General features: G+C 29.1%; 1 protein-coding gene across 1 annotated transcript; it reads left to right on the forward strand.

Annotated features, from left to right (window-relative positions):
* The first annotated feature begins 5,339 nt into the window (after window positions 1–5,339).
* On the forward strand, window positions 5,340–8,777 carry LOC126680312 (pollen receptor-like kinase 3). Its single transcript, XM_050375416.2, has 3 exons — window positions 5,340–6,476; window positions 6,783–7,187; window positions 7,799–8,777. Exons 1-3 carry the CDS (start codon window positions 5,504–5,506, stop codon window positions 8,551–8,553), a joined length of 2,133 nt encoding a protein of 710 aa, XP_050231373.1. The 5' UTR covers window positions 5,340–5,503; the 3' UTR covers window positions 8,554–8,777.
* Window positions 8,778–16,731: the final 7,954 nt, after the last annotated feature.

Here is a 16,731-nt window from a genome sequence, read left to right on the forward strand (position 1 = left end):
CTTATAAATGAAACATTAAGAGCCTTGTTGTCGAAATTGGGAGGTGTGATTATTTATTTTTATAGACTGTGAGATTATATTTGAATTTTTTGAATGTTGGGCACCTATTTGATCCTAGAGTCAAATTTTAGTGGTATAAATAACCTCTTTCCTATTAATAAAAGAAAAAGTTGAAGTAGCCTAAAGTGAACTGAAAAGAGCGGAGCATGTGGCACTAATGTTAGCACTAATTGAGTGTCTATGTTTAGGGGTGAGCATTAAACGGTCAAAACCGAATAACCGAACCGAACCGAACCGAATTAATCAAACCGAAATATAATTTGAAAATATGGTTCGGTTACGGTCCGAATGTTTAAAATTTTGACTATTCGGTTTACGGTTTTTATAAAAAAATAACCGTAATAACCGAACCGACCGTATTTAAAAATTATGTTGTTTTAAACTTTCATATACACACATTTATATATTAAACTTGTTTAATTTTATAGTTTTATAATAAAAAACGATAAATATAGATTTAATTTAAAGCACATGTACTCTCTAGGTTAAATTTTTCCATTTTTTTTATTTATTTTTTAAAAAACTGTTTTTTTTCTTTCTAAAAACCATACAAAAAGTATTACGGTTTTCGACCGAACCGAACCGAACCGAACCGTAATATTTCGGTTTGGTTAATACGGTTTTGATATAATTTGGTTAATATGGTTCGGTGACCGAAATTTTTAAAAAACCGAACGGTTTTGAATTTTTGGGCGGTTCGATGACCGAACCGACCGTTGCTCACCCCTATCTATGTTAATTTAATTACACCTGAAAATCTTTAATTTCACCTTTTTCAAAAAAATGAATTGTTTTTAATACTTGGGAAGGAGGTAAAAAATATATTATATTAAAAACTATTAGAATTTTTCGAAAAAATCTAATTAATTTAAAATCTGAATATTTAATTCTATTTTAATATGTTTTGAATAATTATTTATGATTTAACTTGTCTTTTGTAAAAGAATACAAAAATATAATTCTTACTCCTATATTTTGAAATAATATTTTTTTTTGTTGGGATTATTATTTGTTAAGAGTAGTTTTGGTTTCTACAAGCTATGTGCCTTGTAAAATTTAAAAATATGAGGTAGATTAGTACGATCTTCAGCGTTATTTAAATTTAATCTTATTTTATATAATTTTTTAAACCAATTCTATTTTAGATAAATTCATTCTTTTCGTCCGAGGACAAAGTCGGTTGACGAACCATATAAATTTTATGTTTGTTTTTGGTTCAATTTTTATTTTTATTGGCTGATTTTCTATCTATTTTTCTGATATCTATGGTGATTAATCTCCCTATGGAAACAGAACGTGTCACTACTTTTTACTCTTATTTTCTTGTGTAATACTACTGTTTTTACAATAAAATTCATTGAAAGTGTTATGTAATCGAGAATCAAGATAGGAAATTGTAAAAGATTAAATATAAAGAAAAGTCGAAAGCATACAATTTATAGGAGTGGGCGGTAATCTCTTGTCTAGTGTTGTTTTTATGTTGTTGTAATTGTTTGAAACTATATTTTTTCACTCTGTAATTGTTTGTATTTTGGGATGTGAAGAAAAATATGATTTGATGTCAAGTTTTGGGTTCAAAAAATGTTGAAGTTTTGTTGTGGAAAAATGTACATGCAGATTGCCAAGTTTCTGCAAAAAGACATGGCTATGCATGCTTGTTTCAGATTAGTTATATACTGACCAACTTTGAATTTTGACAAAATGTACAAATTGTATCATTTTATTTGGTTCGGTGTTAAATTTGAACCGTAATAAACTTTTTTTCGACGGAGGTACTTAACGTTATAAAAAAATTTAAATCGAATCTTCCGAATTTAAAATGACACATGTCCGTTAGTGACTCCAACTTAGCACTGATGTATTAGATTTAATGGTTCACGTTGGTCAGTCACTAATGAACATGTGACGTTTTAGGTTCGGAGAGTCCGATGTAAATTATTTTATAACATTAAGTATCTCTGTCGAAAAAAATTAATTAGGTTTAAATTTAAAACCGAATCAAATGTGAGGGTTCAATATGTATATTTAGCCTTGAATTTTCTTTGATCGTTTGATGAAATTACACCTTACATTGTAGTCTTTGTTTGTGGTGTCCCTCCAGAAGCCAATTTCTTTTTCTTCTCGAGAAAATCCATAGAGGATTTTTAGTTTCTGTGTTATTTCACTACTTAATTATATTGTCCAGTCAAAAAGTAGATTGATTCAATTTTATCCCACAATCACTTGAATATATAAAATAATATTTTTTATGAATATATACAAAATAATTAAGCAAATTAAATTGACTAATTTATTTTATAATTTCATGTGTATTATATCAATATTGTCAAACCTTCCTGTCATTAAACCGGTAAAAACAATATATGAAAGGTTAAAAGTTCAACTAAAGTTGAATTGGAATCAAATAAATTTTAAAAATTGATATATTTAATAGTTATATCTATAACTTTATAAAAAAAATTATACCATAAATTTTATCCAAAATTTTAAACAATCTCTATAAAACAATATATATTTTAATTAATTAAGTGCATTAATTAGAAAGCATGAATTTTATATTTGATAAATTGCTTTGTTCACTCGTAAAATTTGAAATGAGTAAACAACTAGCTTTAGAATGAAAAATTGGATTAAATCAAATAAAACACAAAAACCGCCAAACTGTTTTTTTGTTTTTTTTTTTGATAATTTGGGGAGAGGGGAGCGCTTGTGGGAGGAATCGAACCCACGACCTAGCAGTTTTTCTGCTTAGCGCTTATACCATTTGAGTTAAAGCTCATTGGTACCGCCAAACTGTTTATTCAGGCTGAATTGTATGGATTGGAGAGTACTCGCGTGGATCAACTGGTTTTTAACGGTTTTATAAAAAAAAATAGAGGATTTTAAGGATACTCCGATCCATCTGAGACACCATTTCTTAGATGTTTCAGTCCAGCCGGCGAATTAGATTAGGTTTGACTAGGCCCGAGCCTAGGCTCAGCCCACTAAGGCCTATGCCTAGGGTTTCAACTTTTGAAGGGTTCCATACAAATATGGAGTCCTTTAAAAAAATATATTTTTTAAAAAATTTATATATTATATTTTTAAAATACATATTTATCGAACTTTTAGTGATGTTTATTAAAAAATTTATTTTAAAATTAGTTTTGTTTTAATAATTAGAGCCTTTTAAATGGCCCGTATTTATCTTAGGTCTTTTAAAAATATATATATATTTATCATGCCTTCTAGTAATAGGTGGTGTAAGTGTTATTTTAAAAATTAAACAGACCCCTCAGTAAAATATATGTATCTTCTGAATAATGTCAACAGAGATAATATGTAATTTATATTAAATTTAACGATGAGGGCCTAGTGTATCTCTATTTACCTATTTAATAGAAATAGTTGTATATCAATTTTTTAACTTTTTGTAAAATGTGTTTTTGCAATTTTTTTGCAAACATACACTTTTTAAAAATATATTAATGATCTATTAAAATTATATGTTTATAAAAGTGAAAAGTAATGAGCGTATTTTTATAAAAAATAAAATAAAACCAGCGTACTTTATAAATAATTTGATGAAAATAATAGCTCCAAAAAACAATTTAAAGCTCATTTCATCTAAAGTCGGCCTGTTTTCACAATATTGTATTATACTTATACAAAGAGAGAAGGGTCTAAATTTAAAGGCGAAATGCTGTAAAAAGGCCAAATTTTTTATAAAAATTTCACAAAAGTCATGACTTTTTAATTTTGTCGATTTTGGCCAAAAACTGATTATTTGGTTTCACAAAAGTCCTGATCTTTTAATTTTGTCGATTTTGGCCAAAAATGGATTATTTGGTTTCACAAAAGTCGCGACCTTTCAATATATATGCATGCCACGTAGCGCCAAATAGGCAAAATTGAAATCAAATTGAGAGTAGGCCACAATTGACTCCAAATAATCTGTTTTTGGCTAAAATCGACAAAATTAAAAGGTCAGGATTTTTGTGAAATTTTTATAAAAGATTTGACCTTTTTACAACATTTGGCCAAATTTAAATAAATAAACTTCAAAAAAAGGAAACATTTGAGATTTGGGCCATGGGCTATGGGCTATTTGTGCAGAAAAACAGAAAGAGAGAAGATAATCTTTTGGGCCTAAAGAAACAGCTATACACGTCATCATACTGATTTAGCCTAATGATACAAAAGTACTACATTTTTTTGATTTATTTTTTGTTTATGGCTTCAACTTTTAGAATCTTCAATCTTATTCCATTTTTCAATTTTCACTTTCAATTGTAGTCTTTTGTTTATATTGAAGTGAAAAAAGTTTAAATAGATCCCTCATATTGTTTCATTTATAAAATTAATTGTGATAAAAACGCATATTGAAACAATATGAAGTAATATAAATGACATATTTGAATTTTTTTTTCCACCTTAATTTGGACAAGTGGCTATAATTGAAAATTAAAATTAAAAAATCGGCTAAAATTAAAAATTTTGAAAGATGAAGTCATAAACAAAAAAATTCAAAAAGATGAGTTATTTTTGAATGATTAAACCCAATGATTTTACCATAGGAAGTGCAATTGTGTAGTAATAACAAAGACTTAAAAGTTTTAATTTGCTCCCTCAACTTTTATGCAATGAACAATTTCTATTGCAATTTATTCTTTTATCAAATTATTCCTTAACTTTCTATTAATTAGACCAAATATATTAAACTTTTAAAAGATTGCAAATGACCAATTAATTAAAAATTTAGATTAATTATTATAATTTGGATAAAAATCTACAAGTTGAGCAGATTAACTTGTATGCGACGGATAATTAATATAATAATTTTTATTTGTTTTATCAAATAATTTCTTAATTTTTTAATCAATCAGACCAATGTATTAATTTAAAATAATTATAAAAAAAACTAATTAATAAAAAAAAATTATGAATCATAATTTGGATTAATTGATAAAAATTAACAAGCTCAGCAGATTAACTGATACCAAAAATTGAATTTAGAGGATAAAAAGAAATATAATCTTTCAAGTTTCAACTACTAACGCTGATAATAACAAATGCTTTTTATCAGCGTTAGTACTTAAAATCCAACCTAGTAAATTAACCAAACATACTACAAGTGTATGCTAATTACCGAAAATGTCCTTGAATAACTTTCAAATGCTTTCCTCCTTCACAAATCAGTAAAAAGGTCCATTTGGTAAATACAAGTAAAAACGGTTATAACGGTATTTGTAACAGACAATTTCAAGCCATAGAAATTTCTTTCTTCTCTTATTCCACTCTCAAATTGAAGGGCTCTCTTGCACTTACTCAAAACAAAAATAATGAAGAAATTAACAGAATTGGACACAAGAACCGAAAATTTAGCAAAATTAACACACACCCTCAAATTTTTTCACTGCCAAAATTACATTCCCAAGGTTTCTAATTCTTTTTCATCCAAATTATGGCCTTGAATTGGCTTCTCCGGCCAATTCTTCCTATGTTAATCCTAGTTTTTTCACTTCAATCTTCGTCGATTTCTTCGATTACCGAGTCGGACGCGTTGATTAACCTCAAGAACTCGTTTACTAATGCCAGTGCACTCAGTTCTTGGGTTAATGGATCCACCCCTTGTGAAGGTGAAACTCAATGGAATGGACTTCTGTGTAGTAATGGAATTGTTATCGGTCTTCGGCTCGAGAAAATGGGCTTATCGGGAGAGATTAATGTCGATGCATTGCTTCGGATTTCGGGGCTCAGAAGTATAAGCTTTGCTCGTAATTCATTTTCGGGTCCGATTCCTGAGTTGAGTCGTTTAGGGTATTTGAAAAGTATTTTCCTGTCAGGAAATCAGTTTTCGGGCGAGATACCGTCGGATTTTTTCTTAAAAATGGTCTCGTTGAAGAAAATATGGCTTTCTGATAATAATTTTACGGGAGATATTCCGCCGTCGTTGATGCATTTGTCGAATCTTCTCGAATTACACCTCGAAAACAACGAATTTACGGGCACTATTCCGCCTATTGCGCAATCAACGTTGAAAACATTTAATGTATCTAACAATAAACTAAAAGGGAAAATTCCTGAGGGGTTAGAGAAATTCAACCTGAGTTCTTTCGCCGGAAATTCTGACATATGCGGCGCAAAGATCGGAAAAGCTTGTAAGACTATAACCGCCTCTTTAGCTGCAGCAACAGTAACACACAACGTTACTTCTATTGGATCAGGCAATGCTACAAAAACCAAGGAAAATGAAGCTGAGAGGACAACAAGTGCAGGGATTATAACATTGGCTGCAATGTTACTTTCTGTAGGAGCTGTGATTTTATTTAAATTACGGAGGAAAGAAGACGATTTCGAGGTGAGCGGACAGGACAGCAGTACCGCCACTGCCGGCGCTAATGAGGAGACGGTCGAGGTTCAAGTTACAATGCCTGGTAGTGTAAAAAAATCCCACATTGCTAATATAACACAAACAAAAACATTTTCTATAGTCACCAAGAAAACGCCAAAAAAATCATAAAAATTGCTTGGAGTTTTAAATTGCAAAAAGTTAATAGTTTACATTTCGTTAAAGCTGAAAGTTCATATTAAAATTATAAAACATATACAAGTTTGTGATTTAGATTGCAATTATGGTCATTGTTGAATTCAAATTTATTTCATATGCATATTAGCTTTTACACTCTTAACTCATTTTTAATTAATACTTCCACTGATTAATCAATCAATAATTCTTATAGATAGATCCCAGGAAACGGTGGAAGCAACCAAGAAGACGGTCTCTGCTCGTAAAGGGTGTAATCAAAGTAACAAGAGCGCCGGTTCAGCAGAACTAGTGATGGTGAATAATGGAAAGGGTGTTTTTGGGCTGCATGATTTGATGAAAGCTGCCGCAGAAGTGCTCGGAAATGGCGGATTAGGGTCTTCGTATAAGGCTTTGATGACGGACGGAGAGGCCGTCGTGGTTAAGAGAATGAGGGAAATGAATGCTCTAGGGAAAGATGGATTTGATTCTGAGGTTAGAAAGCTTGGAAGGCTAAAACATCAGAATATTTTGACTCCTTTGGCATTTCATTATAGGAAAGATGAGAAGCTGTTGATATATGAATACATGCCTAAAGGCAGTCTGCTCTACTTGTTGCATGGTATGTCACTCTCTTCTAATTAGTAACTATTTTTATTTGATACAATGAGTAACCGAAATCGCAGGTTAAATATTTGTGTGGTTATTGAATTATACATCTCAACAGTTATCGATGTTTCATTTGTCATATTGTAATAACTAAACTTTTCTTTTTCCAATAATCGGAGATTATCCATTCAATTCCGGTCAATAATTACATAGATGACAGACAAATTGCCTAAGTGGCGAAGTTGGATACCAACAATTCATCGGGTACATAGGTAATTATTAGCCGGAATGGGACTGGTAACCTTCCTAAAAGCTCGGTTATTAAAATTTAACAAATAAAATATCGGTGATTGTTCTGTAAAAAGTGTATAGTTCACCAACTGCAAAAATATATAACCGTATAACATCCCTTTTGTATACCTAATTAAGGATCGAGTTTGGGTGAGTTCGGACCGAATCTAACCGAGTCGGACTCTTTTACATACTAGTCTTAGTCTAGTCCGGTCAAAACAAGCAACCAAGACGGACCTTACAGATACCCGGTCCATTGAACAGATAGATCTAAGTTGAGCACAATAATTGTGATGAATTTTTCTAGCAATTGAAAAAAATAACCTTTTGCAGGGGAAGGAGGACCTTCACATGGTGAGCTAAATTGGCCTCTTCGTCTAAGGATTATATCAGGAATTGCTAGAGGACTATTTTATCTTCATACGGAACTCGCTTCCTTCGATTTACCCCATGGAAATCTAAAATCAAGCAACATTTTTCTCAATAGCCAAAACGAACCGGTAATTGCAGAATTCGGGTTCAATAAACTTACCATTCCGTCTGTCGGAAAACAAGCTCTGCTTGCTTTCAAGTCCCCTGAAGCTGCACAATCCGGAGTTTCCCCTAAATGCGACATCTACTGTTTAGGCCTCGTCATCCTCGAAATCCTGACACGAAAAGTTCCCTGTCAGTATCTTAACAATGGAAAAGGAGGGATTGATTTAGTCCAATGGGTCCAATCTTCGATTTCTCAGGGTCGAGAAACGGAATTGCTAGATCCTGACATTGCAAACAACGCGAATTCGCTAGGGAAAATGCGAGCAATGTTACACATTGGCGCTTGTTGTGCCGAAAGTAATCCTGCTCAAAGGATAGACCTGAGAGTAGCTTTGCAAAAAATTGAAGATATAAATTTGGAGAGTTGTGATTCGGATAATCGAACAATTCATGTGCTTCCGTCGCTTAGAGACGGGTATGCCGATTCAACCCCGTTCAATCACGCTGAAAGCTCGAAAAAGGGACGACATGGCGGATCCAACAGCTTTGCAGACAATTCTGTATTCTCCTTTACTTCTGCTGACTCACAATTCGTAAAGAATGAAAATTAAATTTATGTTTACGAGTACAAAATTAATTATTTACTCGTCGAGAAAAGAAAGACGATCGACATTCCGCATCACATCGCAAATCATTTGTATGCAGTATTGTGAGAGAGGAGATTAGGATGCATTTGTGATTATAATTATGTTTGTAATTTTATTTTTAATTCTGTTCTTGAGCACATTGTACAGTAGTGATTGCTTTTAATACCATAGTTAGTAGTTTGTAGACATACATAATGTTTCCGTACGATGAAAACAATATAATTCTTGTCAATTTACTTTCTGAATTTATACGGTGATGGTAAACTAGTATAAAAATTAGTAATTCTTTTGTCACTTGGTACTTTAAATTTGTCAACTCTATTGATTACATCAAATGTATCAAGTGATTTATTGAATAAAGAAATTAATGTTAGTGTTAATTGCAGGCAAACCGGTCTGCGAATTAGGCGGTGCATAACTTAGCGCAGTACGCCCGTTTTCTATTAGATCATCAGGTCTGGTCTTCGGACTATCCTGTTTTTCTTACGTTTGTAATTGCTTCGGATTTGGTTAATTAATATATCTTTGATTCTCAAAAAAAATATAGACAACTTTTACCATTTTATTAAATATATCCTCAAAAAGAACGTAATGTGTACATTCTGGTTCATTAATTTTAAAATTGGAATAATTATATTCAACTTCCAAATTATATTTATTTTCAGGATATGTTTTACAAAGATTTTAATTATATGAATGATGGTTTTACATAATTGATCTTTTATTTTATTTAAGAAGGAATGTCCGAGTTTAAAATAAAGATTATGTGCTTGAAAATAGAATTAAATTGAAAAATTGATATATTTATTTCAATTTATAAACTGAACAGATCTAAATATTCAAATTATAATTTAGAAATATATTTGATAAAATAATTAAAATTGTGAATGTCAAACATCATTTCCCCCCTCAATATATTCCTCGCAAACTTATGGAATAAATTGATATTTGACCAAATTCATTTTGAGGCTCCAATATTTTTACCGTTTTGTTTAGATTTTGTATTCATTAAATCCTTAAAGTTCAAAGATTTAATTTAAAGGCCAAATGTCGTAAAAAAAAGGCCAAACCTTTTATAAGAGTTTCACAAAAGTCCTGACCTTTCAATTTTGTCGATTTTGGCCAAAAACAGATTATTTGGTTTCAATTGTGGCCAACTCTCAATTTGATTTCAATTTGCCTATGTGGCGCCTACGTGGCATGCACGTATATTGAAAGGTCGGGACTTTTGTGAAACCAAATAATTCATTTTTGGTCGAAATCGACAAAATTGAAAGGTCAGGACTTTTGTGAACCCAAATAATTCATTTTTGGTCGAAATCGACAAAATTGAAAGGTCAGAACTTTTGTGAAACCAAATAATCACTTTTTGGCCAAAATCGACAAAATTAAAAGGTCAAGACTTTTGTGAAATTTTTGTGAAAGTTTTGACCTTTTTACGACATTTGGCCTAATTTAAATGTTCGTTTTTTGGACGACATTTGTATGTGTGTATTGAATTGATGTTACCATTAATGCATGGAAAATGATAAGCTAGGTTTTAATTAATGGGTTAAATCTTTTTATTTAATAGGTCCTTGTACTTTTAATTTTTTTATTTATTTGGTCTATGTAATAAAAATTTATATTATCCCTCTTCAAGTTCGGTCTTAGACCAATAGCGTAGTCAGAAATTTTCATTAAAGGGACAAAATGTAATATTTTTTATATTATATATAAAATTAAAATTTATTAAAACTAAGAAGGACAAAATGTGACATTTTTTTTATGTAATATGTAAAAAAAATAAAAAAACTGATAATTTATTTTATTTTGTAAATTAAGAGGGGCAATTGCCCCTCTTGCTTCTCATGTGGCTCCGCCATTGTCTTAGGCACGTTCCATACCGAGAATGTACGCTCCTTTTACATCCAAAAAGAAAAATCAAAATTCAAAATAAATTAAATATAAAAATTAGCTAAAAATAATTTTTTTTAAAAAAAATAGATGACTAAAATAGTAAAAATAGAGGAGCTCCAAATAGATTTGGCCTTGACATTTTAGTGTAGACCTAATTGATGGTGTGATGTACACCTGAAGAATGGTATTGGGAGTCTACAAAGGTAGCACAACTCATTGACAGAATTAGAGAGATCATAATATAGTCAACCCTTTGTCTTTGTGTACCTCATGATCATAGCTTAACACAGCTGGAGTACAAATTTTTAGTATGATTCTAACCTGGCAAACAACAATATCCCACTTTGTTTTTGTTTTTAATAGCATTCCGAATTTGTAAAACGGCCAATTTTATCCGATTCCGTATATTTAACTTTCAATACTACTCCGACTTTGTTAAACGGTCAATTTTATCCTATTTCGTGTTTTTAACTTTCAATAGCACCCTAAATCATCGAATTGAACTCTTGTATTTATGATTTATTTAATTTTTTTAAGTCAAATGACTTTTTTGAATTTGTCCAAATAGAAAAAATATGATATGACCCTTAAATTTAGTTGTTTTGAATATTTTCATTCTCAAAGTAATATAATCATCTAATTTTTCCAATTTAGGGTGTTATTGAAGTTAAAAATATAAAATAGGATAAAATTAACCGTTTTATAAAGTCAGGGTGCTATTAAAAATAAAAGTAAAGGTCGGTAGTTTTTCAGCCTATTAGCCGACAATAACCACATAGAAAACTTGTACGCAGTTGCACATTCAAAGAATAACACTAAAAAAGAATTTTCTTTTTCTGGAAACACCGATTACTGAAGAAGATAAAAATGAAATCAGACGGTTAAAAAAAGCACAATCTAAAATAACTGATAATTAGATCTTGAGCCACGTCAAGAAAAGAGACGGTTAGTCTTGCTGTTATTTTTTATAAAATAAATAAGAAAAGAAATATATCTTGTCTAGACTCGTCGATTAAAATTTTCTAAATATTGGATAATTGTCCGATTAAAATTTCATATTTATATTAGAATTTAGAAAGAAATGGATTCAACCGTAGAGATACTATGACGATGATTTAAAAAAAAAACAATTTAATCTAAGGTTAATTTCTCTCAACATAACCATTATGTTGTTTGAACTTCACATTTTTTGTATTATTCAAATAGATTTTGTTAAATTCAGGCGAGAACATATACTTTGAATTTCAGAGATTTTTTTTTTTTTTTGATAAGCTCATCCGGTTTTCAGAGTTTCGCCCTGACTAATCCGGATTCGATCCGTGTCGCGCACCTGGCATGGTGGGTGAGTCTTCCAGTGGGGATTTTCTGCATTCACAAGATTCGAACCCGAGATCTTGTTTAAGCGATACCAAGCCGCTATATATGTGATAGGCTTCTTTAGCCACTTTAATTCGTTTGTTTTGGTACACATCTCATTTTAAAGGGGTCATTTCGATAAATAATTCCGCCCCTAAATTCCTCCCCAGTTTGTATACTATATAGATTTTAAAACAAATAAATCCACATGTTTCTATATAGTTGCACATTGAACCAAGACAGTCATTTCGATGATTGTAACTAAAATTGTCAGAAATTCCATGTAAACTGCAGAAGAAAGCATTAGGCCAGCTAACTATTGTAGTAACTCAAAATTAGTTTTTGTCATCTTTTTGGGGGCATTTGGACAAGTTAATTAATTAATGCCAATAATTTAATTTAAGATCTTAAAATTCTTTTCTACTAATTAACTCTCTCTGCAAAACCTGCACCACCACTCGTGCAACTCCATTTTTAAACTGTTTTCTCCTTCTCTAGATTGTTGTAATTAGCTTACTAATTAATTATGGTTAATCACAACTCAAATTGCACACCATACAAGATTTTACAGATCACTTGATGCTCAACATTTGATAAGCATATACTTAATTGAATTTTCTATAAAAATGAGGTTGTATTGGTGCAAGCATGCACGTGAATATGTGGCAGTAGATTAGTTGACTTAATTATAAAGTTAAGGGTATCATGATCCTTGAGCTTACTCGTATTTTTGATCTATTTTGATAATTTAATTCATAACTTTTTACTATAAAATTAATATATATCCATTTACAATTTTTAATATAAAAACGACAATCATAAAATATTATGTTGCGTTCTTTACAATTAGTAACTTATATTACTTCTTTTATCATTAACTTATACTATTATTTTTATAGAATTAGATACCGACTTTTAAATTGTTATATTTAATAATTAAATTTCAATTTTATTAAGAACGTATCATTAAATGCTTTTTTTGATGAATTTCTTCTTCCGTGGACAATGACCATAAAATATTTACTGTTTTTTATTTTTATATTATCTATCTATGTCTAAAATCATTTAGTGCCTTTTAACTGTTAGTAAAATTAAAGTTTGATTAGCAATATGTAAGAATTCAAAAGTCTAAATATATAGTAACTTTTTATTTTATTTAATATTTTATACCAATTTTAACATATTTATATTTTTTATTAAATAGTTTATGCCACTTTCAACATTTTTTGACTAAATATCTTAACAGTTGTGCCTTAGATGTGAGATTGCCGAGGAAGATTGTATGCAAGTGTGGAAAAATTGGTTCTCAGTAAGCCAATTTCGATTCAAAACCAATTTGAGTCTGACATGATACGTTTTTTTTTTGATACATCGTCAAGAGTTTTGTATAAATTTTCTTGGGATGTTGGTGATTTGAGAATTTGCAATTTACATATTAGAAATTAAGGTTTGCTTTTTAAATAAATTTGAAAGTTGCGTTTTAATAATCCAAATTCATTATGAGTTAGTGTTTTTTTTTTAATATGAATAGTTTTATTTTAAAATTGTTCTTCTTTATGCAATTGGGAAACTTTGATTTACGGTGATGTTAAAATGGTGTCTTTTTTTCATTTGGAAAGGCAGTCTGAAAGCTTGTTATCTTAGTAATGTTATCTGGAAGATTTTTATCAAACCCGCTTAATCCGTTTAAGACATATTAAAGTACATTTAAGCCTATTTATTAATTATATTAATTAATTACATTCTATATGTGACTAAATATATTTATATTATACATATAATTGTCGTATTAAGATTTGTTATTGTTTTTATATTTGTTGTTTAATTAATATTCATTTAATTAAAAATTATGTTATATAGGTTAAACATGTGACCTGTTATAATTTTTTTTAGTAAATGGATTAGACAGTTCAACAAGTGTTAATCCGTTCAATAAAAATATCGTGTGTGGATTTGAACTTTTAACACAGTTAATTAAATGGATTGTGTTGAGAAAATTTGTCAATTTTTAAATGAATACACGATATTTTTATGACACGGTGACATTAATTGTCAGTTTAAATTGCGTTGTACCTTTTATAGGAGTATTTGAATTTCGTTTTGTCTAAAATTTGTTTTTGTTATTCCTTGGAAAATATATGCTGTCTGTTCCATAATTATTAAAAAGCTTCAAATTTTTGACTTGTATATAGATAAGAAATATCACTAATGCTATATTTTTTTAAGGCCTAAAGGCTAAAAATCCCCGATCTTTTAGTCATTTTTTAAGTCTATCCTGACGTTGAAAACAATTCAATTTTACTCTATTTTACATTTTTTTCATTTTAATTGTACCCTTAAACATTAAATTGATATTTTTTTATATGAAAAAAGTTCAAAAAAGGTCGATTTAATGCAAAAATATCAAACTAAAATAAAAAGGATCAATTTAAAGAGTTTTTTTGTACGTTTTTTTAAAAAAGTCAACTTAATGCTTAAAGTACAATTGAAATGAAAAAAAAATGCAAAATAGGATAATTGACCAGTTTTCAACGTCAGGGTAAAATTGAAAAGAGACTAAAAGGTTGGATTTTTTTAAGGCATCATATCATTTTGTAATAATATTTTAAAAATCACCCTTAAAATTATTAATTAGTTTATTTTAATTAATTAGAATTAAATTAAAATTACCAATATGAATCCATAATTGTTAACCCTAAAAAATAAGGAAGGATATTTTTGTCAAAGTCCTTAATAAAGCATAGAAAATGTTATATCTTATGAAACAATCCAAAATATAAATATTCTTTATAATTATGGGATGGAGGGAATACATCTTAACAATTGTTGTTTGTGCGCTTTGGACCCATAAAAATTGATGTAATTGATTCATTTTAATAAAATTTAATTACTTAAAAAAATCTTACCTTAATTTTTTTTTAATAACCTAACCTTATAAAAAAAAAAGTCATTTGTACAGCCAATTTTAAATTTTTAGGTTTAATTTCTACCTAAAAATACTAAAATTGTCTTTTTTCATTTAAAAAAAAAGTTTAAGATAATCCTTCTATTTATATTTATATACTAATTAGACGTATGATATAATCTTTTATTTAATTGTTTTTAATTTTTTCATCCTTTAATTTATTAAATTATCAATTATTTTTTGTACTGCGTAGAGATGAAACCTAAAAATCCAAAGTTGGGTACAAATAAGTTTTTTTATAAAGTTAGGGTATAAACGAAAAACAAGTTCAAGGTGGGTTTTTTTTAAAGTAATTAGACCTTTTAATAATTATGAATTAGAATGTTTAAGCAGATTACGTTTTATCTGTATGATATCTGTTCCAAAATTTAAAATTTATATACTTTATTTTAATGAAATTTTCTTGAATTTTTTTAATGAATTTTAATTCGAACTATTGTTTTTTATTTTATTTTTAAATTTTGAGAATCATTATTTGTTCTTTTATTTTTATATTTAACATATGTGAAAACCCCCTTACAAAGGAAGATTTTAGTTGAATAAAAACCTAAAATATGAAAGAAAAATAATAATTTTTAAAATTTATAAAAAGAAAATAAAAATTCGAACTTAAACTTATAGGATAATAATAATTAATTATAAATTTAAACACTAAAATAACTCTCATCTCCCGGATAATATATAAATTTGATGTTACTGCATAAGTTGGCTATGTAATTAGGCTTATACATCAATTATACACTAACTTAACTGTGTAAACAGATAGAATCCATGTGCTAATTATTTTTTGTGTTTAAATGAGTGTATAAAGCAAGAGCCAGCAAATTAAGCTAATTCTTGGCTGTGCTTAACAATTGTGTTAATTAATTTTCCTGACTAATTTTTGTCTTTGCAGGTTGACATCAACAGGCACAGCTATGATAACTTCAGGTTTAAATAATACTCCAATTTTTTAATATTTTTTACATGCTTTTTGTCTTTTATGCCAACAATCACATAATAATTGATGATTTTTATCAAATAATTTATAAATTGAATTTTAAACAGCCAATTAATTCATATTTTTCATAGTACATGTACGCAAGCAACTACTATCAATTTTGTTTGACAAACCCAACAATTATCTGTTGCGAGTAGGGTATAATTGGTTTTAAAACAAACACTTGTCCGAAAATTTTAGAATTTTTGGTCAAAATTAAAATTCGTCAAAATAAAGGAGAAAAAAGAAATTTACAGCCACATAACCGGAATATCCTAAAAAGATGCTTATGGCCACCGGAGACTAAAACAGCTAAATGTACAAGTCAAACTGTACGGTTTAGAGCTATACAAAACAGCTAGACGTACATATTTGGAACCTCACGTTTGCCTCGGTTTTAAATTTAAATTCTAATAAAAAAAATTAATGTAGGTATTTTTTTTAATAATCTGAGAAGAAAGAGCACTTGTGGGAGAAATGGAATCAAACCCACGACCTATCAGTTTACTACTCAGCGCTTATATCATTTGAGATATAGCTCATTGGTATCGATGTAGGTACTTAACATTATAAAAAAAATTACATCAGACTCTCCGAACTAAAATATCACATGTCTGGTAGTGACTGATCAATGTGAACCATCAAATCTAATACGCCAGCATATAGAGTTGGCCAGTCACTAACGAACATATGATATTTTAGGTTTGGAGGGTCCGGTGTGAATTTTGTTTATAACGTTAAGTACCTCTACTGAAAAAAAGTTCATTAAAGTTTAAATTTAAAATCAAATCAAATGAGAAGGTCCAATTCGTACATTTGGCTTAAAAAGTACTAACAAATTCTTTTCATTTTTCATTATATTAGGCCTAAAAATATATAACATTTTCCAGTTTTTTTTATTATAATCTAATTTATAAAAATACCATTTAAATTTAATTTTTAT

This window comes from Mercurialis annua, linkage group LG5 (assembly GCF_937616625.2).
Source record: "Mercurialis annua linkage group LG5, ddMerAnnu1.2, whole genome shotgun sequence".
Taxonomy (NCBI): Eukaryota; Viridiplantae; Streptophyta; class Magnoliopsida; order Malpighiales; family Euphorbiaceae; genus Mercurialis; species Mercurialis annua.